This window comes from Bemisia tabaci, chromosome 4, assembly GCF_918797505.1.
Source record: "Bemisia tabaci chromosome 4, PGI_BMITA_v3".
NCBI classification, from domain to species: Eukaryota; Metazoa; Arthropoda; class Insecta; order Hemiptera; family Aleyrodidae; genus Bemisia; species Bemisia tabaci.
This window is the reverse complement of record NC_092796.1, coordinates 11,330,271-11,356,809: the sequence shown is the minus strand read 5'-3', so window position 1 is coordinate 11,356,809 and position 26,539 is coordinate 11,330,271. Positions and strand designations below refer to the sequence as shown.

At 39.1% G+C, this 26,539-nt stretch overlaps 1 protein-coding gene across 5 annotated transcripts in view; it reads right to left on the bottom strand.

Moving 5' to 3' along the window:
- Snap25 (Synaptosomal-associated protein 25kDa) overlaps window positions 1-26,539 on the bottom strand; it is a 139,501-nt gene that overhangs the window by 7,116 nt on the left and 105,846 nt on the right. For 4 of the 5 annotated variants that reach the window (XM_072299324.1, XM_072299323.1, XM_072299322.1 and 1 more), the window contains exons 5-8: window positions 3,640-3,757; window positions 2,589-2,717; window positions 1,998-2,142; window positions 1-85 (exon numbers count right to left, since the gene is read on the bottom strand). In XM_072299324.1, coding sequence (XP_072155425.1) covers window positions 23-85; window positions 1,998-2,142; window positions 2,589-2,717; window positions 3,640-3,757 — 455 coding nt within the window. In that variant the 3' untranslated portion in view covers window positions 1-22. Of the gene's footprint in view, window positions 86-1,997; window positions 2,143-2,588; window positions 2,718-3,639; window positions 3,758-8,428; window positions 8,478-26,539 lie in introns of all 5 variants that reach the window. The other variant, XM_019046121.2, reaches the window with a different exon arrangement.

Genomic DNA, 26,539 nt, shown 5'->3' with positions numbered 1-26,539 from the left:
CTGAGATGTAAATAAAGACAATTCATTTCAACAACTCGTGCGCTCTCTGATTTGCTACCGATATCCTTGTTTCATTGGATTCTCCCTGTAAAAAAAAAAAAATATTGAGCATGAGTTTGCATAAAAATTACAATACAGGGTGTTTCAGACCACCCGTACCAGGCCTTTTTCTCGGTTGGTATAGGTCGTACGAAGTCGGAGACCGCGGGGTTGAATAGGGAATTGACCCCAAGGAATCCGAATGTCGTGGTCCCGAAACCCCCCCCCTCCCACCCCACCCCCCCCTTGAGAGGTAAAGGGGGGGTCGCGATGCTAAAAGTCACGGTTCCCGACCGAATTGCGGATAGATCGCATCAGAATTGAAAAGCACGGAAAATTTCACGTGGAATTGACCCCTAAAAATCCAAATCGGACCATCCAAAGCCCAAAAGTGACCCCCTAAGGAGGGGGGCCGGTACCCCCCTCCATAATTTCTCTTTGGTCTCAAAATTGACGTAAACTCTCCAGAAAAAGACGGTTTCCCAGGTAATCGACCTCGAGAAATCCAAATTTCATGGTCCCGAAGCTCCTCTAGCCCCCCTTGGGGGGTAAACGGGGGGGGCCCAATTTTAGAAATCGGGGCTCCTTTCCGAATCGCAAATTGATTGCATCCAAATTGAGGAGCAGAACACATTTACATCTTAAGTGACTCCTAAGAGTTCTAATAGACCCCCTGAACGGCAGAAAGTAACCCCCTGAGGAAGGGGGCCTCGCCCCCGCCAAGAATTTCTCAGGATTCCTCTTTGGTCGCAAAATTGACGTCGATTCCCCAGAAAAAGACAGTTTCCCATGTAATAGACCCCGGGGACTCAAAATTTCATGTTCCCTGAGCTCCTTGGGGTCGATTAAATGGGAAACCGTCTTTTTCTGGAGAATCGACGTCAATTTTGCGACCAAAGAGGAATCCTGAGAAATTTTTGGCAGGGGCGGAGCCCCCTCCTCATGGGTTACTTTCTGCCGTTCAGGGGAGTCAATTAAAACTCTTGGGGGTCACTTAAGATGTAAAAGTGTTCTGCTCCTCAATTTGGATGCAATCAATTTGCGATTCGGAAAGGAGCCCCGATTTTTAAAATTGGGTCCCCCGTTTACCCCTCAAGGGGGGCTAGAGGAGCTTCGGGACCATTTATTTGGATATCTCGAGGTCGATTACCTGGGAAACCGTCTTTTTCTGGAGAGTTTACGTCAATTTTGAGACCAAAGAGAAATTATGGAGGGGGGTACCGTCCCCTCCTTAGGGGGCCACTTTTGGGCTTTGGATGGTCCGATTTTGGATTTTTAGGGGTCAGTTCCGCGTGAAATTTTCCGTGCTTTTCAATTCTGATGCGATCTATCCGCAATTCGGTCGGGAACCGTGACTTTTAGCATCGTGACCCCCCCTTTACCCCCCAAGGGGGAGTGGGGGGGTTTCGGGACCACGACATTCGGATTCCTTGGGGTCAATTCCCTATTCAACCCCGCGGTCTCCGACTTCGTACGATCTATACCAACCGAGAAAAAGGCCTGGTACGGGTGGTCTGAAACACCCTGTATATTGCAGCATATGTAGCGGTCAAATGTTGTGGAATGCAATTTTTACACCTTTGTATATGTCTTGTTTGGTTTTGTTGGTCCAAAAATTTTAAGCTGATGGTTGTTTTGTGATATGCTTCATTTAAATGTTTTTTCAGCCTCTATTATATTTCATCCTTTGGGTAGTATGTATATTGTGAAATGCGAGAATTGATCACTTTTATGATCTTGTAGGCCATATAAGGATTTCTTTTAGGCGTTGGAAGTTTATTGGGCTTAGCTCATTGAGCTAGAATCAATGAAAAAAAGGTCACTTTTAACACTCCAATTAATGCTTAAAGCATACATTTTAGGTGCTCTGGATGAAATAATCGTAACTTCTCGGCGGAATTCGCTGATGTTCTTGTCTGGCACAGTGAGGAAATTAAAATGAGAGAAAGAGACATTACCTTGCGGTTAATACGATCAATTTGCCTATTCTGGTTTTCAAGTTCAGATCCCATATCAATTGCCATGTTTCGAAGATTTCCAATCATTGTGTTCACTTGACCCATATTTTCTTCCATTTCATTCTCCCTGTCATCATTAGTAATCCTGGAAAAGACACAATAATCCACATGATGTTCAGCACCTTTTTTCTTCTTAACTACAATGACTGACTTTTGGCTTTTCAAAAAAATGTCTTGCAAAGCCCCAAGAAATTTGATCTGGATGTCAAAAATCCTATGACCTAAGAACTCTCCTCAAACTTTACTAAGAAAATTAAACGCAAGACACTTCTTTTACAAAATGACCAGGTTATTCATTAACCGAATGTGCTTCTCATTCTCAAATTAAGTACAAATTTTCCTAGGATTTCATAAAACATAAGTTTTTTGCAAGAGCTTTCACTCGATCAAATTTTACAAAGAGTGTGCTTGCATGAAGGCTTGATGGCTTATAAGACCTGAAAGAATGTACTCTCCAGTTCAAATTGATACTTAATGCAGTACTTTTTAGCATAATTTTTCCTTGTGAACAAAACATACTGAAGTACTTACTTTGCAATATAACCACCTTGAGGTCCAAGGCCATTTCTCTCATCCATTACCCTTTGTGGCTGATTATTAACAACTTTGCCATCATCGTTTCCTTTCCAGGTTCCTTCGTCTTCTTTGAAAGATGCTGACCTGGAAAAAGAAAGAGGTAAATTTGAAACTGGTGAAAGGAGATTTCCCAGGATTTCGTTCAGGAGAGGTTTAGCCATGATGGGAAATTCAGCACCACAATAATACACATTTTCTAACCAGATTTCACATAGAACACCATTGATGCATTGAAAATTTCTGAATTCAATTCATAAGTGAAGAATTAGCTTTTCATGTTCTTCATCATATAAATTACTCTACACGAAAAACACCAAAAGCCACTCCATGTGAATCATACAAGTGGACCTAAGAGTCATTTCATTGACGGATCGAATACCTCTTCAATTGATTACCTGCCCTCAATCCAAATAGGATTCAATAGGTCTAGTATCATATAAAAACTAGTATTATATAAAAATTGTTACCTTTTTTTACATTGTAAAACCAGTATTTTCTTGAAATACAGCCCTGAAAACATAATATATTGGCAAACCACGGAGCGAAGGCAGAAAAGTCTACTCTACAGCCACTCATTCCCTGCTTTATCCTATGTTTCTTCGTTTGGACAGGAATTTTAGCTATTCTATTCACAAATCACCCTTTAGAGGTGGTATAGTGAACAGAATTTCCATTATATTAGGTAAGTACACAAGAAAGTTTCGCGGAATGTAGAGGCAACATTGCTATAATTTAATTGTAGCTATACTACGCAGGACTTCCATAACGGTGTTGCAGGCGATATTGTTGCTACTTTACTCCAGGAGTAGAACATAGGTTCTAACAGGTAGAAAACCAAGTGAAAGGAGAATTAAAATGTAAAGACATGATTAACGAAACCTCAGTTTTCTAATTTTGACTGGACAAACATTTCATCACAAAGAGAACATTTTTTCTAAAATCATACAATTGTATTAGGCAAATTAAGAATAAAGAACTGTGAAGCTGAAAAAGAAAAAAGACTTACTTGTTACATGGCAGAACACAAAGCCCACAACATTTTTCCATGCCTGTGAGATTTTTTTCAGCCTCCCGCATGTCTGCGTTGATCTGGTCCATTCCTTCCTCAATTCGATCCAGTTGCTCTGAAATAGGGGGTTACATAAAAGTTAATTTTTTTCAATAACATTAGAAATGCCTACCTACAAAAAAAGAGTGACTTTGCAATAATCGAGGGTAAACCCTTTGTTTTAACTCTTGTAAACTCTTTAATTTCATACTGGCTTGGAGTTTCACATTTAACTTGCTTGACTCCGTGATACTATGATCTAATGGATGTTAGTTAGATGTTAAATGGTTTGAAGATATCAAATAATAGACGGAAAAAAAAGGAAGCTGATATTAGCGCACCAAAAATGAAATTGCTTAGTTGCAAGAAATCAAAGTATCTCTTTTCAGCACATCTAAAATAAATTTATCCCCAAAAAACCGACAATTTTTTTTCTAAACTTTCTAAAAATGGAACGTCAGAGCTAGCATAAAAGAAAAATTTGGCTTGTGTACAATTAGCAATGCATTATACTGGCTCTTTTTTCCTCTAAGAAATTGCAAACAACAGCTCAAGACAAAAAAATTGATGGCAAAATTGTAGCAAATGTTCCTGACGAATGGCATGGAAAAAAATGAAAAAAATAAAAATAAAAGTGGTTGATTTTTTCAATAAGAAAGAAAATTCCTACCTGACTATTAATAAATTAATCATTTGAACAACACTAAATACTTCAAGAGTAATTATTATGTGAACGAATCATTAACACCGATGCTTTTTTTTATTTTTTGTAAATTTAACTTTGAACCTAATTATTTTGTTATTATTTAAATTTGTGGTTTAAAAATTATGGGAGAGGAGGACAAGGAACAACGTTAGATACAACACCTTTAATTGAAAAAAGTTACGTTTACCTACTTGAAAATACAATATTACTTACAATGCATGAGTCGTTGATTAATAAAGTCATTGCGATTCGCATTTTCTAAAACAGGCGAGGGCAAGGGCATTTGAGAGATTTTGGATTTTATTCATGTCATTGATTTTTGTGTGAGATTTCAGTGATTGACATGCGTTGTGGTGGACTTAAAAAAAGGCAGACAACCTGCGTTTTCGCTTGAAAAAAGGAAGCTATCTAGTAAACTTGATGCAAAAAATCAAGATAAATGATGAAAAGCTGAAATGAGGGGTTCGGAGGATAAGGCGCATAAGTGCTATTCAAGGTGCTTAGTGGTTTCTGCTATTTCAAGAAATACGTATTTAAAGTTTCAAAATTACCGGCGCCTCATGGCAGAAAGGAAGTTTAAACTCACTTTTTGGTGCTTTAAAGTTGGATTTTAGTTGCGACTTTTTCACAGAATATACTTTCAAACTAATTTCAGTGGAGTTCACGAATACCTCAATTTGTTCAAAAACTACCTTCAGCCCCTAGTCCTCCAAGCCCTTCAAATGAGCATAAAAATGTATACTTGCTTTGATTTACCAACAAATTTTAACCGATACTTCATTGAATTTCAGCCGGCTGAAACCATTTGAGGTTTTTCTAATGTCTTCTTCAATTTTTTGTACATTACATTCTGTTCAAATACTACATTAAACGTTTTTCATGACGCAAAGCTAGTGCACGGATATCATAATGTGTACCGCGTCAACCGGTGAGAACCACTGCAAAAACCGCAACACTATTACACTCTAGTGTAATCATACTAACTGTCAAGTGTAACTTCACGCAACACCTGCTCAAGGTGTCTGCAGTCTCTAATAATTTTGTTTGTGACAAGAGAAATCTGCTTTATTTTTACCTTCTTGATAAAAGAATCACCATTTAAAAGAGAGCTTACTGAGATTTTCGTACAAATAGATAAAATTCTATTGAAACTTCGAAACTAGGGAATCAAATCGTCTTTGCTCTAAACCACTTGAAGGGCCACGAAACAGCCGTCTTGGCTGTTCCTTTTTTCAATAACCTCTGTAAGACCACAAAGTATTGTAAAAAGTAATAAAAAATGGCAGCTTTTGCTAGGGTGTACGCCTTTCACTCGCTGGTAGATTCCGTTCTCAAGTGCTTACAACTGTGTATGGTGGAAGAACATTTTCTCTCTGTCTTTCCTCCCCTTTTTTCCAAGCTACGCGACCACGACAGTCAATAAGGGACTAAAGTAAACGGTTATCCGTGGGTAAAGATGTGTTCTGTTTAGAACGCAAGCGGAATGTGAGAGACAAGTTCACCAGACAAAAAAAATCAAGAACGGTCGACTACAGAGGATTTCTAGACTAGCTGACAGAATGGACCCTTATTGAACTTTTCCCCACCGTAGGGTAATGTTTTCCGCGTCCGAAAAGTGTGAGAGCGTCTTCGTGGTTGAACGAGTGTACTTGATAATTTGTAAGTCGCGCGTGTGCCCTGTGCAGCCTGTGCAGCGATAATTGCGGGCCGATTATTGAAATTGATAGACAAAGCTGTAGACAAAGAAGACAAAAGGGAATTAGAGAGATCCTACTGGTGGAAGCGGGTGGTTGCAATGGACAAAGGAGATAGATAATAGACTAACTGACGGCAACCGATTAGAGACCCTACAGTTGGACTACATTTTGCGATTTGGACCTTTAGATTCTAGCCCGGTTTAAAAACAACGTACGTGCCATTAGTTTCCCTATGCACATAAGTGTTTTTCCAGAAGAGCCAGAATTAATAGTTCCAAATTGCAAAATGCAGTCCAGTTAGTCCATCATCTTCCCTCTTAACCTGCGAGAACCACCAGTTTCAACCGATAGGCTCGCTCCAAACGCCCTACGTCTTCTTTGTCGATCGCTTTGTCTATCGATGTCAATAATCAGCCCGCTGACGAAGTGTACACACATCGAAAGACGAAAACATCCTGGTCGATCGTGGTTTTCTGGCCAGGGCTGCTGCTGTCCCCGCTCAGGTATAATTTACTTTCCGAAATCCAAACGGATTGACGTCGACGAAAATCTTTTCGGCAGTAAAGACAGAATGATGAAAATAGTGAATTTGCCTCCGGAAAATACAAAAAAAAAAAAAAAAAAAAACTTGACCGTTGCCCATGTAAGTAACAGTGGCGAGGCGTGAATGATCGATTATCGATATGCCCCTATTGAAGCTACGGTACAGAATCGAACATTAAGGTGTTCGATGCGAACACCCTGTTTACCGATCCTTTCCCATAGGTTTAAATGGCAGATCAATCGATATATCGTAAAGCACGCTACGCCACTGGTTGGTAAGGGGTAATAAGCGACCGGACGAGGCGCAACGTTGAGGATAAAACTCCTAGATGCAACTATTCCTGCTCGATGGATGTCGGTGTTGCATCTCTTAAAAATGAAGGCGCTCGAACTTGGGCGCCGCGTCGACACGTGTGCCTCTCGCAACTCACTGAAGATTACTTTACAAATTAAAGCGTTCCACAAGTCGATAACTTACAGTTTTTTTCGAAAGTGTTTCAAATTTAGATTTTAAGGGTGTCGTATGGTGACAGACCCCAAACTCCCCCCCTCCCCCTTCAGAGATGCGTTTCTTTGGGTCGATTGTTGATACATTTTGATGAAATGGACATTTATAGAAACAAGTCAAACGTTTTTCTTCCCCCGAAAAAATGTGCCTCTTCTGAACACTGCGCTCCCTCGCCCTTTAAAATTAGACTAAAGTGATGTCCTTGTTGATTATTCATTTAGAAATGGCATACGTGACTTACGTTTTGTGCAAACGACATCCTTTGCATACGAATGTACACTAAGGACGGAGAATATTGCCTTTTTCTGCAAAAAGCATGAAAGTGGTGCGCAAGCGGTAAGAAAGGGTCACGGGTTCGTTTCTGTCGATAAAGACGTAAGTGACCTTTTCAAGCACGTTAAGCATACATTTTTACTGCAAAATGGACACGAGTGTAGTGTAGCTCCGGTTGCAATATGAGCGTAACTGGAAATTATACTTAAAAAAGCCTAAAAACTCATTTTACCGTAGGAAACAGCATATGTGACACGCGTTTTGTAAAAGGAACGCGAGTCAGTCTTTTTCTCACTTTTAAAGCTCAATGGATGTTAAAAATTGGAGACAGGGCGGAAATGTTGGTTTCCGAAGCCTAACTTTTCCTTGATTTCGAAGGTTTTATTGGGGGGAGGGGGGGGCTAATTTTTCATGAAAATGCTTTTCACAAACAAATTTTGGCGCGAGGTCTCTCGAAATCGAAAAAATCTAAGCTTCGTGAACTTGAAGATTGTTTTGATTTTTTTCGGTATGGAGAGTGTGAGTGCGGTAGGAAAATACAGGACATTTTTCGGTCGAAAGAAAGAATTTCAGAGTTCTCAGGGTGTCTACGAAAACAGGCTGGCCAAAAATCAGTACTTTTACAGTACTTTTTCGTGCATTCCCAAGAAATTCAGTACCTCCTCAACAGAAAAATTCGTACTTTTTCAATACCTTCAGCTGACGAAATTCGAAAAATTTGAATTTCCCGCTCAAATTGCGACAAAAATGAAAAAAATTCCGGACACTCTTGCAAAATTTCCGCACTTTTTCAGTACTCCTGGACCACCCTTGAAAAATCAGTATTATTTTCGGACTTTCCGGAAATTCAAGACTTGTAGACACCCTGAGTTCAGCAGCTGAATTCCCTGAATTTTCCGGGTTTTCCGAGACTTTTCAAGAACTCGTGGAGCAGCAGCCCGGGCGAAAACCTACGTGACTAACGTCTAACATCCAGACATGGGCTTTGGAGCCGCGGTATAAAAGGAACGATTATCTTACCACCTTGCTCGTCCAACATGACAAGCGTTTTCATTCCAACCTCGTGACTCTAGAACATACGTTAAGCGTCATTAGCTTTTCAACTTAAGCGGAACACTCAGGGAGGCCTTTAGGCCGGAGGAATCAAATCCGCGGTGGCGGCTGAAGCTAGTATCGGTTTTCCGGCCCATGATCTTGAAGAAAGCCATAAAACTAGTCTATTTCACATAGTCTGTACAATAATTATTAATTTATTAAAGAAGGCAAAGTGGTCTATTTTCCCCTCGAGATCGACTCAGGGTGTCTAGCAGTTTTCAAAGAAAGAAAGAAAGAAAGAAAGAAAGAAAGTAGTAGTAGTAGTAGTAGTGAAATAATTTTATTTTAAAGCGGTGCTTTAAAGAAAGAAAAAATAAAAGAAAAAATCCCTGACATTTCCTTGATTTCCTTAACAAAAGCGGCCGTAAACCGGGGGAAAAGTCAAAATTTCTCTGATATTTCTCTAACAAAAAGGGAAAAATTCCTGAAATTCGGTTTGAAGTGATTAGATGTGAGTAAGAATTTTTTTCATGTTTTAGGAATATTAATAAATAGAGCAAAATGTATGACGGCTAAACTTATGCGAGATACTTTTGCCTCATTTTTAAAATTCAAAAGACATCAGCAGAAATTTTGGTCAAAATTTTGGTAGAAATTTCCGCAAGAGTAAAATTCGCGAAACATTTTCCGGAGGATCCGTGTTTTTCGATTTCCCTAACCCGAAAATCGCTTGCAAAATAAAATTCCCTGACATGCCGAATTTTTGCAGATTCCGTGACGTTTGCCCGGATTTCCCTGACATTTCCTGGTTTCCCGGGTCGCTAGACACCCTGCCTCGAGATCGACTGCTCACTCTCTTATTTGGATGGTTCCATACCGGGTGTACTTTGTGACCAAATCTGTGGAAAAGAAGCTATCATTCCGAAACTTACGAATTAGAATTTTGGTATTACATCACAGATCATGGATGGTTAAAATAAGGACATTACGGTATAAGTTGGACGATTTGGGCGCGAAAGACATGTCTGCAATAAAATTAATGACGAAAGAACACGGTACTATAATGAATTTAATTTCAGAATTGGAGTTTTCGAATAGGTCCGAACGATTCTATCGTTAATTATTATTGCCATCAGAGAATATACGAGGCATTTAAAGGCAAAAGGTCAAACAGACTCTTTAAGCGAAGAATTCGTACTTAGAATCCTTGTGATGTTGCCTATTGAAACAAAGAATAGTTTGTCGATGGAAGCGTTAGGCAACGGCTGCCGCCCTTTTAGCGAATAACGCGTATTCTGAGTCCCAACGATGTGCCCAGTCAAAGATAGCTAGTTTTTATATGGTTGAAGGTATAGAATGAAAGCAGGTAAAAGACAAGCATCAAACACTCTACAAAAATCGAACGTTTTCTGGTGAGAAGGTGAAGGGATCCTCATTTTACAATCGTCACTGCTTTCAAATTTACGGACCAAATTCCTGGAATTTCGGCTAGTGATGGTCGAATGCAATGGCTGAAATCAGGATTTTAAAGTTTGGAAAACTGGTTGAAACGCTTGAAAACCACGGCGGTTTGAACTTTCATATACACTTTTCTCGCAACAAAATTTCCGCTGTGCAGCCTTTTACCAAATATTGCTTTTAAAATGCCAACAGACTTAACCTCCTGCGGGTAACCCCCCCCCCCCCCCCCCTCTGAACCCTTATTTAAGATGAGGCTGATTTGCTTATAGGACCATTTTGATCACAAAAACTCAAGGATTAATGAAGCTTTCCAGTACCGTATTCAGAAAGCTTAAAACTCAAACAGTTCTGGGAAAGACGCAGTCAAAATTAAGAGGCCGAAATCTTTTCTTCAGATGCTGCAAAAGGATTGTACATCCAGATATATCCTACATGGTATATCCAGGTATACGATCCAATTATTTGTAAAAACAAGAGGGGGGGGGGGAAGACGAGGAAAGACGCGAAGCTAATTTTTTTATAAAAAAGGCTCGCAAAGACTTAATTGTGTAAATTCCGATTCTTCCTCTCAGTATTTCGAATCTTAAAATTTTTCCGTTCGAGAGAAAGGTTACCTGATCACATATCTGGTCACAAATGCACACATCTGAGGCGCAGTGCTCGAAAAACACTGTTACGACACTTCTGGTACAAAGATAAAGATGACGACGATTGGCTGTTTGCATACGGGTCTGTAAAAGATTTTCTAATTTTTTCGAATCAACTAATCGGCATAGGAAATTTGGTGACAAAAGTAAAGAAAAGCCCGACATAAACGAGATATCTCAATGAAAAATTTGCACAATCTTTTCACGGGAATTTTGAAGGTAGGTAATGCTGATTTGAACGCAGGATGATTTGGACTGCTTTAAGCAGAAAGGAACCAAGCCACATCAACTATTGCCAAATTTAATTGGGAAATTTAATTTTTTACATTAAAGCGGTTGTGCGGATTTTTGTGAAAATTTCAGTGAATTTTCTGCATAGTGCGAAGCAATTTTCTTAAAAATTTCAAAGGAATCTGCACAATTGTTCTCTCGTAAAAAATGAAATTACCCGGTTAAATTTGGCAATAGCTGATGTGGCTTGTTTCCTTTTTGCTAAACGCAGTCCATTTTTTACCCTCCCCTTGGCGTTCGCACCAGTCATTGACTGACTTTTGGAGCGATGAGATAGAAAATTCGCCATATTGATCTTTACATTTAATTTCAGTACGAAAATGAAGATGGTAGATTTCCCGTCACTTTTTAAAAATGGGTGAGCGTGGAATATCCTGTGCAATCGCACAAATACTAATTTTCGAGGACAATATTTGGCGACGAACATTTTGTAAATTACAAATTGAGAAGTTGAAAATGAAATGTCTTTCATTTAGTGACACCATCTTTTTCTACTCCTAAAAAGCTCACTACGAATGAACCGATCCGAATAAGAGAGGTTGCCCTAATTTTGTTTGCGACAAGATATCTTGATAAGATTTACTGAAGCTTAGATGCGGTTATAAGCAAAGCCACTGATGACCAAAATTACGCCGCCAATCAAATAAGCCTAAATATGATACAAGGCTTTGGGGGAAAAGAACAACTGCTCGATTTCGTTAGAAAGTTTCTGCAGACTCTCAAAACTTATCAACAATACCGGAATTTTCATCAACTATCGAGCAATGGTTCTTCGGTGGAAAAAGTTATCGGAAATGTTAAATCCATTTGAAGTAGGCTTATACTCGACTTCTACTTTTGAAGGCACATGTATGACACAGCATAAGAGAAGGGCCGTTAGAAAATCGCAAAGTTCGGGGTTAAATTAAAAACATTTACAATGACAAATTAGTTCCACAGTTGAGATGAAAATATGCCAAACTAATGCAGAGACAACAATTCGTATTTTTCCATAGTGTTAGATTGGTGCATCAATTTATTTAGTTTACTGGTACACTGGTTATTTCGATTATTCATAATTTTTTTTTTCTTTACGCAACGATATAATCCATGGTAGAAGAGAGACAGGTTCATTATGCATACCTACCTGCACAACCGGCTCGCCTCTGATCGGCTTTTCTGACCCGTAGATCATGGGTTTTTCTATAGAGTTTGTGTAACTTGAGCTCTGGCACAAAACAGCCCGACTCATAATTTGTGTACATAAGCTCTGTCAATGTGTTGAAGAGACAGATTGACTGCTTCGTCAAAACTCGAAGAATACTCTTCCTCACGATACTTCGCTACAGCTGCTATGTCAACAACTGTTTCTTTCTACCATTATGATTATCAAATTTCGATTCTCGATGCAGAATTTAGGAAAAAATATGATGAAAAAGTCTTCTTTATGGTAAAGAAAAAAACTTACTCCCTATGCCGTGTCAGACATGATGACTAACAATGGTTGTCATATTGTAAGCTAAAGCAGGAGAACCACTAATTCAACAAATTAATACAATGTCAAAAGTTCAAAATTGGAATGAATGAGTAAATAAAACGCAACAAACCGACCGATAAAATAATTCCAGTCAATAGCTGGAGGCTCAACGTTAAGGGGTAGCAGTAGATTCCAAAAGAGCTCCCCGCTATTACAATTTGCTTTAAAATCCAGCGGTGTTCCTGTATACGTCGGTTTACGAGGGAGATTGCTCATTCTGCTCATTTCTCACATTACTAAAAAAGTTAAAATGTAAACTTACGCGTAAAAAATAAATAACGGTAATCCACGAGACGAAATTCATTGTTTAAGAGAGAGTGGCTCGACCTGTCTACCACATCAGAGGTCCTATCAATGAAGCAAATTTATAGATGCTTAACACGGTGTCTACAAACTTCGGGAGGGAAACAAATTGGCTGCACTTTTTCCAGATTCAAATTTCAAAAAAATCCCCTGACTATATCTTGATCAAAGATCTACATTATCCACAACTAAGCACATTTTGGACGATATCTAAAAGCGCTTAAGTCCAAAGGCGCAAATCCAAAAAGAAGGAAATATACAGCTCAAAATCGCAAAGGGAGCGTGTCGAGATTTACCCCAAACGCGATAATACCGAAATAAGGGAAAACTTAAGAAGAAACAATTGCATTATTTATGTCTAACAATAAGCCTTACCTAGAATTTTATGCAAGGGACTCTAGGCAAGCTTCTTTTGAATATTTCGTCATTGATTCGTATTTTGCGAAACAATCGGTCACCAGTGTGTCTACTAAAACAGGCTGGCCAAAAATCAGTACTTTTACAGAAATTTTTCAGTGCAACCCCAAAAAATTCAGCGCCTCCTCAACAGAAAAATTCAGTACTTTTTCATTGCCGCCGATTGACGAAATTCGAAAAATTTCAAAAATTTGAATACATCGCTCGAATTGCGACAGAATGATAAAAAATAAAAAAAATTCCTGACTTTCTTGCGGAATTTTCATACTTTTTCAGTACTTCCGGACCGAAGTAGAAAAATCAGTACTATTTCAGTACTACTTTCCGGACGTGTAGACATCCTGGTGACGTGGTAGGTGTTTTTTTTTTTTTTTTTTTTTTTTTGTTTTTTTTTTTTTTTTTTTTTTTTTTTTTTTTTTTTTTTTTACAAACTATCGGTCCTGCCTCACCGAGCTCTTAGCTGATCGTAAGTTGATGTACATTTCTGATTGGACTTTTTTCCAACTCTCCCATGTTAACGAGTGTGTTGAAATGCGCGCTCGGAAATGTTTTCCTGAAGTGTCCATGAAATTATGTTACCATATTCTTTGTTCTTATATGTCAGTGAGGGGCCGCAGCCTCAATTTCAGGAGGGTAACGTTCTAATACATTTAGTTGATAGTTACAGTATTTTTCGGAAAATTGACAATGTTGCAATGAGAATCAGTAAAATAGTTTGCTTCATCGGCAAAGAGGTCAACACAGGAGATGTGCGAATTACCCTCAGTTAGTATCGCATAAGAAAAACAGGAAGCTAATTTCATTCTAACTCCTGGATGCAACTATTCGAGCTCTACGGATGGCCGTGTTGCATACGCTCGCAATTGAAGGCGTTTTGAATCTCCGAGCACTCACCGCATCACCCGCGGCGCAACGATGGGCTGCACTACGAGGATCCAAAATAACGAAGTGCCTTTCTTTCCTGCTGGTGAAACTCTCAAACCACGTATCTCGTCAGCGGTGTGTTAAAATCCCCATTCCTATTTTATTTCATTGAAGGAGAAAAAAGTACCACCGTTCCTTGAAGTTTTTACGCAGAAGTTTCAAAGACTTGACGTTGAGTAGAAAGTAGATTTCCATTTAAAAGATAAAGTAAGACAGGAAGTCTGCAACGCGAATTTTTCGTAACCAATGCTAAATAAAAACGTAAATCGTCGCTTGGTTAACACATGGGCGTAATTACACATTGAGATGAGCCCGGAAAAGCATTGAAATGTGTGGAAGACAGGGTTCATTGCCGAGTGTAGTTACGCCCTTATGTTAGGTAGGCGACGAAACATCTTGGTTGGAAGTGATTTTCAAGAATTTCCGTTTCGCAAATCGTGTGGTACATATAATTTTGAAGAGTTAACATTAATCAGAATGCTTAAATTCATAACGTATCAAGTGGTCCATAAAAGCACCCTGTTGTTTTGGATCCTCACAGTGCCGCCCATCGTCGCAACGTCGCAAAGTGGATCGAGTCAACTGGAGAGGTCGTACACGGAATTTGGCACTAGAACTGAAATTTTGATGTTTATTTCGTTACTTTTTGAAATTCAACGAATGCTTTTAAAAGAAAATTTCACGAAGAAACTAACGAAACCACGTTTAGAACCTCGCAGATTTGTATAAACGGTTTCAGGACATTCCATTAACGATTTTTTGTCCGCGTGCCTGTTTTATCCAGTAGTTTACGTCCACGCGTAAAATAAGAGTTGTGTTGAAAGAAACTATACAAAAATGAATATAAAAGGGGAAAAAACCAAAAGATTGAAGAAATAATTAAAGTGCTTTGGGGATCATTAAATTTGACACGGAACCACCTTAATATTTACAAAACACATTTTATATTTTCCTTTAATACATTTTTTTTCATCAATTTAAATGAGGAAAATCCATGCAGAATGTGCAAAAATTTCAAAATCATGAGCTGAAAAACGCCGACTCCGCGATTTTAAATATTCGAGCCGAACACAGAGCGGAGCGGCGTGCTACCGGCACGAAACGCGCACTAACGCCTTCAAACCTAAGGGAACACTTCACGCATTGCGCAATGCTTGAAGTATCCCCTTAGGTTTGTAGGCGTCAATGCGCGTTGGGAGTTGGCCAGCCGCCCGCCACGCCGCAGCGTGCCACGGCGCTTCAAGCAACTATTTCACAACAGAGGTGTTGCACAGTATCAAACGAAATTGAAGGCGCTCCAACATTTTAAGAATGATAGGCATCCTTCAAGAGTACGGAGCTTTCCTCGCAAAATAAATCAAGGTACTTTAATTGTATAACAACGTTACCCTTCTGGAATTTGGGCTGCGGCCCTTCACTGACCTATAAGAACAAAGAATATGGTAACATAATTTCATGGACTCTTCAGGAAAAAATTTTCGAGCGCGAATTTCAACACATTCGTTAACATGGGAGAGTTGAAGAAAAGCCCGATTAGAAACGCGCATCAACCTACGGTCAGTTAAGAACTTGGTGAAGCAGGTCCCAAAGCTTGTAAAAAAATATCTTGCGCCGCTCATTGCTTTAGAGTCATCGAACTGGAGCACCGATAGATTGGCTTTATAAAAAAACGAATCAGTGACGGAAGTATGGAAAGGAGGGCGGCCTAAGGTTCCTTTAAAAAGCTCATAATTAAGGGGTTGACAAAAATCAAGAAACACGTTTTTACTTAAGTTTTCCTTCATTAGGGTATAAGCGTTTTTGAAAAGCCTTATTCACCAGCATATTCACCGAACTTTTGTGCTCTTTCGTCTTTTGGACACAGACTATTTAACGTCATGTAATTATAATATATTGATTCATTGCTATCAGATTTTCAACATTGATAAGGGTTTTCTTGTCCCCTTTTATTTAAATTCGAGGACAAGCACTTGCGCGAACGACACTCCCTGCTCAAATCTGCGCTTTCGGGATTTACACATTTAAACATTTGTGCTTTTGGAAGTTTACCAACTTTTGACGTAAATGTAGGCACAAGCTACTTAAAAACAAAATTTCCGCTTTTGAGAGAAAATAGACGCAAAAAAGTCGTGTGATTAAAAAATCTCCACCAATGAAAACTAGAGGGATCGTTTTACAGGGGGCGGGGGCGAGGGCAATGATATTAACCTCAAATTCATCCTAAAAGGGATTGACACAGTTTTGATCAACGTGTTTTGATTTTGATACTACCTCGAGCAACAGCAACCCCCCCCCCCCCCCCCCCCCCCAAAGAAAAACCCTTCGAGTATTATCTGAGATATACCCCGAGCGGCGAACCATGCAGAAGAAAATTAACCTTCGAGTACACGCGGGGTTTTGTCACTCTGTCGGATGTCATTATCACTCGTTGACTGACTTTTTTGTTACGGTCCGATCCTTTGTTCGTATTTATCCTATTATTACACGATGGCCACCTTTACACGATTATAAATTGTTGTTGATGTCAGCATCAATAACAAGGCAATAACAAATGAATACCTACCGGTTAATCATACTCTTGAAGTTTTATGAAGTTCCGTTACAATGCAAACTGCATAGTTTTTCGTGTCATCGTTTCAGCATTTGATGTTCGTAATAATCGTGAAATTTTACACCATGAAGATGAGTTACTGAGCACTCGAAATGGCCATCATGTAATCACAGGATGAACATGGACAAATACTCGAACCATAACAAAAAAGTGAGTCAGCAAGCAGGGTGTCTACAAAAATAGGCTGGCCAAAAATCAGTACTTTTACAGTACTTTTTCAGTGCGTTCCCCAGAAATTCAGTATCTCATCAACACAATAATTCAGTACTTTTTCAGTATCTTCAATTGACGAAATTCGGCAATTTTAAAAAAATTGAATTCCCCGCTCAAATTGCGACAAAAATGACCAAAAAACGAAAAAATTCCGGACCATCTTGCGGAATTCCGCTCTTCATCGACGCTTCCAGATCACCCTGAAAAAATCAGTACTTTTTCCGGACTTTCCGGAATTGTAGACACCCTGGCTAGTGACCTCCGAGTGTTATCTGAGATGTCCCATTTTTTAAATAAACGGAATAAGATATGATTGAGTTCACCCGAGGCTTAAATATCCTCGATGACGAAGTACCGGTAAGCTCCCCACTGTCCGCCCTTGAAAATTTTCGAGGCTAGGGCTAGGTCGAGCGCAACAAAAGCCAAGCATGCGACAAGGTAGGGTCAGTCGTTAGTTTCGTCCAATCTACGGCACGGCTCGTTGCAGGGGCACTAATTCGGCATGCAAATCACCCTGTATAACGAGGCGGGGGGCGAGGAGGGGGGCCAGGTTGGGAAGTTGCGAGCGAAGCCGGGAATCCGTCCCTTGGACGCGAGGAAAATCGTCAAATATTAATGGAGGATCCTCCCGCCGCACAGTGGATCGAGTCAATGAGAGAGGTCGGACATGAAATTTCTAACTAAAACTGTAAATTTTGGCGTTTATTTCGTCACATTTTACATTTCAAGAGGTGCTTTGGCAAGAAAATTTCACGAGAAAACCAATGGAACCACTTTTGAAACCTCAAATTTTGTAGAAAGGGAGTTCTAAGCCTCTAAAGTTTCCAAATTTTGTCCGACCTCTCCTATTGACTGGATCCCCTGTGCGCCGTGGACGGGACGGGGATGAAGCGGGGCCTTGGACCATGGCCGACTGCGCGTCGGTCGCGGAGGGTCCCACGGGATGCGAAGCTGAATTGGATGCGCTCGCCGTGACACCGGACAGGGAAGCTCGTACAGCTAGGGATTAGATATTGCCAAACTACACGTGGAAATTTTTGAAAATTGCCGTATTCGCAGCGTTTTTGTTCTGAGGAAGCTTAGAGAAAGCTTTTCAAAATGGACCACTATACTGCCGTGCTAAGGAAAAACGCCGTATGAATATTCGAGAGTTGCCAAATTTCCACCGATAAAACGTTTATTTTTGGGGAAAGCTATGAAAATTTTGCCGCGAAATTTTCGGGAACTTTAGGTGAAATTACGAACATAATTATCTGAAAAATTGGAGGAAAAATATTCACAAATTTCCCGGAAAATTCGTGATGTATCGAAGGAAACTTGGCAACGCCTGAAGGTTCATACGGCGTTTTTCCTTAGCAAAAGCAAAACGTCGTATGAGCCTTCAGACGCTGCCAAATTTCCTTTGATAAAACACGAATTTCCCGGTAAACTTAAAAATATTTTCCTTCCAATTCTTCAGACGATTTTGTTTTGCAAGTCCACCTGAATTTCCTGAAAATTTCAAGTAAAATATTCATAACTTTCCTCAAAAATGAACATTTTATCGAGGGAAATTTGGCAACTGTCGAATGCTCATACGGCGTTTTTCCTTAGCACGGCAGTATACAAGCAATGTGCGTGGTGCATTTTGATAAAGGTTTTCTCCTCAAAATTTCACGCAGAGCACGATTCATACGACAAAAATTACTGGAAATAACTTCTTACCAAGATCACACTCTCTTTTCGGATATATAAGTACCGCGTCAAACAGAAAGGAACCAACTCACATCAGCTATTGCCAAATTTAATTAGGAAATTTAATTTTTTACATGAAAGCTGTTGTGCGGATTTTTGTGAAAACTTAATTGAATCTTCTGCATAGTACGAAGCAAATTCCTTCAACGTTTCAAAGGAATTCGCACAAAAGTTCTCTCGTAAGAGATTAAATTATCCAGATAAATTTGGCGATAGCTGATGTGGCTTGATCCCTTCCTGCTAAACGTGGTCCATACTCCATATACCTTATTGCCAAGGAAACAGAAAATCGATGAAACCCGTTTAACCAAGAAATGACATTCTCTCTTGGATTCTTGATTGGGTTCGAAACTATCCACGCTGTGTTTCATTGACTGAGCGAACAAAAATAACGTATTTTTACACAAAGCGTCTATTGAAATATCTAGCTGGAAGTGTATGCCTACCCGACGATTTGAAGGAACTTTCTGCGAGGAAGAGACTTCCAAAAACATAAGTACCTACCCACGGTAGAAGAGAAGCAGGGGAAGTAGTAGACAGTATACTCGAGCCACTCTCAACGCTATTTCAACCTATTAAATTTTATCGGAACACGATATTTGAAATTTTCAAAGTGAGTTATAATCTATAGAATACTAAGAGCCGAGGTTATTTATGCTAAGTTGTGTCAAATCCCTGCCGTTCAGAGGCGGAAAAGGTTGCAACTGATTCAATGGCGAGGCGTGAATGATCGACCCCTTTTGAAGCTGTGGTAAAGAATCGATTATTAAGGTGTTCGTTGCGAACACCTTGTTTATCGATCTTTTTCCAAAGGCTTAAATGGCAGATCGATCGATACGTCGTAAAGCACGCCACGCCACTGAAAAGTTCGCCTCTGATTGCGGGACGGGTCAGTGACGATTCACGCAAATTGGAGACACTGATTTCCCTCTATTTAAATCCCTTGTAAATAGTCGATTCTAGGTGACGCAGCCCGGTTCGATATATTGTTGGTTAAAGTTGCAGATTGCGTACCTTCTTTGCGACGTTGTAAGTCGAAGCACTTGATTTATTTCGTTTAAAAAAAGAGGGGGGCTTAAACGCCAGTTTTCATATTCATCATGAATTTTCTTCAACCATTCAAAAATATCACGGAAAATTCCGATAAAATACAAAGTTAGTTTTCTTAAAAAAAAAAAGAAGAAAGATTCGCGCAATTTTTATAAATATCTTTAAATACATCGAGTATTTCACATGAGTTTTAAATAGTAGGAATCTAGTGTTGCCAATTTATGAGAAATTCCACTGATACTGATATTTTCCGCTAATTTTGGCAATCGGCTGTTGAAAAATTTTAGGCCCTGTTGCGGGCCTGGGTGACGAATAACGTAGGTTTTTTGACGCTGTGAAATAACTCGAAAACAAATAAAACTTTATCGTCTATAATTTCCAAAATCGACGCTCAAGAGATACCTGAAAAAGTTGATGAGGTGTATGTGATAGCCTATTTTACACTTCTTCCTCATCTGACAGAGAATTATTCAAAATACAGAAAATTTTAAACGTTTCCCTGTACGGCAACGCTATACAGCCATACAAAATGTTGAAGATTCCTATGAACAAAATTTCACGTTTGAACGCTGAAAGTTTTTTTGTTTTCGAGTTATTTTACGGCAAGAGGACCCCTCGTTAAACCTGGTTGGAGCTAAACAGTTTGGCCACGATCGATTCTAAGGTGATTCTCACAAGCTGGCAACACTGTTCTTACTCCATTAATATCCACATAAATGATCGATTCTAGGTGAAGTATCCATTCGATACATATAGATTAAAAACCATTGTTGCCAACGTGCAGGAATTACCTCTGAGTCGATCATCGCATGCCGACCGTCGTTCAAACTGAGACGGTTTTTTTTCGCTTTTGTTATTGATCTCAATGAATAAAATCATATAATATGTCCGAGGAATGTGATCGGTGAAGAGTTGAGCTGTATGTACAAATTAGGAACAACCATGTTATAGGTTAATATTGCGAAGCAGAACAGCAATCCGACAAACAAAGCGTGGGAAGGGTGGTTTCAAAGATGAGAGCGGAATCTAAAATTCGTCTCTTCGGCAAGTTGGGTGCGATAGCACAACGCAGGGGATAATCATGGAGCAGGGAAAGAGGTGATATAGCGAGAAGAATTATTTCTAGTTTCACTGATGCGAAGTATGTGAACTACGAATGACGGCATTGGCGAACCCAGCGAATTGGCAACATTGTTTTTCTCCATTTAAACCTATGGAAAGGTATCGATTGTTGGAGGGGCCAGGTGCTCCGGCAAAAATCGATTATTTAACATAGGTTAAATGGAAGGAATCCGGTGTTGCCAAATTGCTGGATCCGCCTCTGAATGACAGCGAAAGAGGTGCGCATTGCGTCGAGGTTGCCGTTTAGAAAAGAATGGTAGCGATCTGACGTCACATTCCATGGGAACCAATCAAAAACTGGCTCTGCATCGAAGAGAAAACTTTCCTTACACATGACGAAGTCCGATTCTGGTGGATCGTCGAAGCTTTCTATCTTCTTCAATTCATAAACAACAACAGTTGTCAGAACCAGACAGTAGAGCTTGATGGCACCTAGGAAAAATCGCCTTCAATTTGTTTGATACTTCTTTAGCTACATAGGAGTTGAAATAGTTGCGCGAAGAACTTCACCGCGATTCCGCCTGACGTATTGTCTGACAAGAGTAAAAATTATTGGGTAGAAAAACGTATTTCTTCGTAAAAACGTCAAGCAAAGTACGTAGAAAATGTCGGAAATGTCCAAAATTGACTGACAAACCAAAAATGAATACTTCCTCGTTTACATTAGAATGAATGCATCAAACTTCTCCCTCACAAAAAAACTTAAGATCAATCGGTCATCAAAAACAAAGCCAGGCATCACTCGTTTAAAAACTAATGTTAATTCTAATTCTAAACAAATTTTCTTTTTACCCAGATTCAAAGTATTGATAAGCTTGTCGAGAAAAATTCATCACACCGAGAAAATTTCCTCATCGTAAACAAGGCTAAAATTAGTCAAGCAACCGATTGAATACAGGTAGACTTTCTGGCAAGTGGGAAGTTTGAATCGAGAAACACAGAAGACACTGATTTTTTATTCACGAGTTGACTGTGGGTTTTTTTGTGTTCGACATGTTGTACATGAAATTTCGATGAGGAAACGTGTGTTGTAGTTGTTAAGTTTTTACCCTGTCTAATGCTACATTACTCGGAAGTTTGATCGAAGCTCTAACAGTGGCGTGGCGTGAACTGCGATGTATCCATTGTTATGCCATTTAAACCTATGGTAAAGAATCGATTATTATAAGGTGTTCGCTGCGAGCACCCTATTTATCGATCCTCTACCACAGGTTTAAATGGCAGGACAATCGATACATTGCAAAGCACGCCACGCCACTGAGATCTAAGTTTACGACTATTTTGTTCTCACGACTACAATTTGGTTTGTGCAACAGAGAGCATCGGTTTTATACCTACGTGGAACAATGAAAATACTGGTGTTTCGTACAATTCGAACTCCCATTACGAATGAAATCGAAAGTTTTCTCTCCAAAAGGAATTGAATAATCCAGATTGATAGGATTCCGGAAACTGTGACGTCACGCAGCCACTTTCTGTCGCATTGTACTGCCCTATCGTATATTACAGATCCATTTAAAATGTGTAGAAGATGCCACTCATTACAATTTTCTTTTCAGAGCCGTAAGGCTAATTAACTACATGAGGATATAGCTATAGCCACGGTCTCTTCTGATCGAAGAATGCAATTTTACAGCGACGGAAATTTCATTTTTTAATGATATGATTGAACAGATTCCTACTTTGTTTTCTGAACCTTCGATTAAATCTGACTATTATACATGTATGAAAAATATTTATTAGAATAAACTTATCAGTACCCCAGAGTCGAAAGGTAGACACACGGAACCGTTAATGGAGATTTTGAAAAAAAAAGTGAATTAGGTATACCTTTTGGCTCTGGGGTACTGATATATAACTAAAACTTTTCCGCGATTTTTTGAGCCTTAGGAAAACTCTGTGATGATTTTAAACTGATACAAAATTTGAAACCGCAAGAGCATTCTATTGTTTTCATTTTCGGATGTCCTTTGTAGGGGCAAATGGTTGTGCGATTTTTTTTTTCAGATTAAGCATCCATACAAAAAAAGGAAAAGAAATGTTGTACCTAGATATATTTTTTACATTTCTGTTACGAAGGATTATTCAGTAAAAAAAAATACTGTACAAGATGAAACGAAGAAAGTATAGCAATGGTGACTAATTTCAAGCGAAAGAGTTTTCCTAGTTTTTTCAATCCTTCGAGAACAGTACTATGAGAGGGGGAGAAAGCAGTCAGGGCTAATATAGAACTACTCTTCGAAGCATATTTGGGGGGAGATCTATAGCTTGGTAAGCTGAATTTCTGGAGCAAGGTGAAATAAAGCTGTCGCAAGATTTCGTTAAGGATTACACTAGTGATAAAGGCTCCTGAAAAAGTCGAGTAAGAAGCGGCAACACTGCCAAATCCCAATATCCACTCGAAGCTCATCACTGTTACGAATTAGAGATTTTTTCGACATTTCTTTCGATCCCCAGCGACATTATGTGCTGCTGGACGTCATCATTGTTCATGATTAAAAGTAAATTACGAGCGCTCCTGCGATACAGCAGCTTTTTCCTGTCTTCGAATCGATGTTCCTATCCATCTGTTCCCTTTACCATGAGAGCTAGTTTTTTAGATGGAACGAAAATTTATTCACCGTTTGTTAAATGACTGGCGAACTTAAGCATTGAGTGTATCCATTACGTTCATTAATTACCCCCTCTTCTCCACTCTTTGAAAATAAGATAGAAAGAAAAAAACACGTCAAATTTTTGATTACACTCTTCGAACGAATAGATGAGATTTTACTATTCCAGTTCAGACTTTCGGTATACGCCTAGCCTTCCTAAATTATCTGTGCCAAAAAAATATGAATAAATAAAGAAAGAGAGAGTTCCAAGAGCAGCGCGGATGATGATATAAGACGACGATTAAGGATGGAAGAAAATATAATAAGAAATAAGTTTCTTTAGTAAGCTGATGGCAGGTGATAATTCAAAATTTCTTTGAAAGTAACCCTAAATTTTAAGTAATACTAACAAGTGGTACTTTGCGGAAAAACTTAATTCAAGAGGAGCTTGTGTATTTCAAAGATAATTTTGATGCGATTGATAAGATAAGGCCACTACGAGGCAAATTGCAGCCATCCGGGAAATATTAAGAATCAAAATATTATATTCACACGGAGTAGTATTACATGTCAGAATTTCATGGTCGATGTCATATCTTTGATAGTAATCGATTTTTTTTTAAGAATTATTGATTCAAAAATCTAGCGAAGTTTCCTTCATTTCGATGGCAAACAAAAGGCATATTGTTTGTTGCACGATTTCCTCTCAATATTTAACATGACACCCCTCCAGAAATTCAGCTTTTCGAGTTTAGCAGATAATTTAGCGACGGATGAGGGCTTCAAGCGATTTTAATGCAAGGGTTTTTTAACCGCGAATAATTCTACAGCCTCTATTTGGATGGGGGAAAAGGAGAGAGAAAAACGTAAAATTAAAAAAAAATTACCCCCCCCCCCCCTCCCCCCTACTGAACGAGCGTGTTGTTAAATTCCACTATAGTCGAGCGTTTTGTGCTGTCATTCTAATAAAAGCGTGATTAAAAATATTGTTACCACAGCAGCTCAAAATCTCATTTGATAATGCGTACATCAGAGTTTAAGATGTTATGCACGAACGAGGTGCTCCTGACTTTGATCTTGAGCAATTCATTACAAACTTTTGTTGTTCTTAACTCTGCTCTCTTAAATTTGATTTGATTGACTTCCTCGATCCTTTCATTGAAAAGTACTGAATGGCAATTTTTTTTTGACAGTTGGAAAATGCCCATCGATTAATTTGGTGTTCGATATAGATCAATATGTTTGCCTTGTTGTTTGGCAATTTTACCTCAGATGGCGAGGGCGGCAAGATTATGATTGAACTTGTTTTTAATAGAAATTTTGGATGCACCTGCTCTTTCACAACTCTCAGGTTTTTTAAATAATCGAATTTCGCTTTTTCCGGCAGAATCAATTCAGTTCGTTCAGATAAGGTCGGTAACATTTTGAAAATATCTCGATTTCAAAAATTTGGCCCTTGGTGGTTCACATCACCAATCCACTAATTTAAAGTTTTGTCATAATCATAAAAATCTTTCTTCCGTATTTTGTACTTTTTGAAGTGATAAATCACTGACTGTGATCCCTTGCAAGGATCCTAAGGGTATACTGATGAGCTTTACGCCAGGTAGGTAAAACTTGTCCTTTATATTTCAAGGACCTCCTTAAACTCCCCTTAATCACAGTTTTGAGCAGATTGAATACTAAGGAATAATACTGCCGAATGACAAATTCAGAGAAAATGAGTTAGCGATTTTGCCGCATTCTCCAGTATCACGCAAGCTGGTGTATACAGTTTTTTCAATCCTGCATCAAAACGCTGTGATGACGCTGTAATGTATAAAAAATTCCGGATCAAACCTCAAAATTACATAAATGGCGAAGTTTTTTCTTCCTCCTGTAAGATCATCAAATTGCAGATAGGCGGTTTTGTTTCTTAGCCATCGATATGGAACCTCCTCAGAAGAGGAACTGTTTAAGGTGCGACTGTAGATACGAACTCCTATTTTGTCGTGCTAAGTAAAAACACCGTATGCGCATTCGAATGTTGCCAAATTTCCTTCTAAGAAATATTTAGTTTTGAAGAAAATTATGAGTAGGTATTTTTCCTTAAAATTTTCAGATTTTTTGGACCAAATTACGAACAAAATTACCTAGGAAATTGGAAGAAAAATATTTGAAAATTAGTTTTTTGTCAGAGGAAACTTGGCAACGCCTGAAGGCTCATACGTCGTTTTTCCTTAGCACGGCAGTATTACGGTTTAAAAATCCCTCCACCAAATCGCTGGAAGCCCCGCAGGATTAGAGTCCCTTTATAGAGAGAGTTGAGACAAGGCGGCTTATGGATGTCACAAACGGGAATAAAGATGATTTGAACGTTTTTTGTAATCTTTGATCAACCCATTTTCAAATTCCTATCTCCGTACCTTCTCTCATTCCATTTATTCCTTGCCCTGTCCCCTATTTCTCGGTCCATTCCGGTTTATAATCTTTGCAATTGGTGAAAGTGTAATCTTCATTCCCGTTTGTGACACTGAGAGGGCCTAAAATACGGGAACCAAACAGAAATGGATTCGCATTGTCTTTACTCTCTGTGTAAAGGGACCATCGAAAACACAGGAAAATGCGGAAACAAGGCTAAAATACAAAATACAAAGGCAGGACGTTTCGATACCAATTTCACCATGTAACGCCGTTTGCTGGTTTTTATTTCAATTTATTTTTTATTTTTAATTCTATTTTAGCAGTTGATAATGATGCCGTAAAGGCCTGCCTGGATACACGCTCAAATTTCCATCAATTTCCGATCAAATGGTGACTGGTGCGCACCATCTACCATCAAGTTTTTACGGCCTACAAACATTTGATGGTAGATGATGGAACTGTGGGTCTCATCCTTCGTCTTATTTCCACGCAACCGTGCTTATTTCGTACTTATTTCAACCAACACACTGTTTTAATTAATTTTATTTCAAACTATCGACCGCCATTTTTGTGTCATCATTTTGATCGGCAATTGACGGAAATTTGAGCGTGTATCCAGGCCAAATGGTACCGAAACGTCCTGCCTTTGTATTTCGTATTTTAGCCTTGTTCCCGCATTTTCCTGTGTTTTCGATTGTCGTTTCTGTTTCGGGCTGCTTACATTCTCTTTGTTTTCCACTATAGCGGGACTCTAGTAGGATCGGGGGTTTCCATACTGACAAAGCGGCAACTATGAAGATATGCACTATG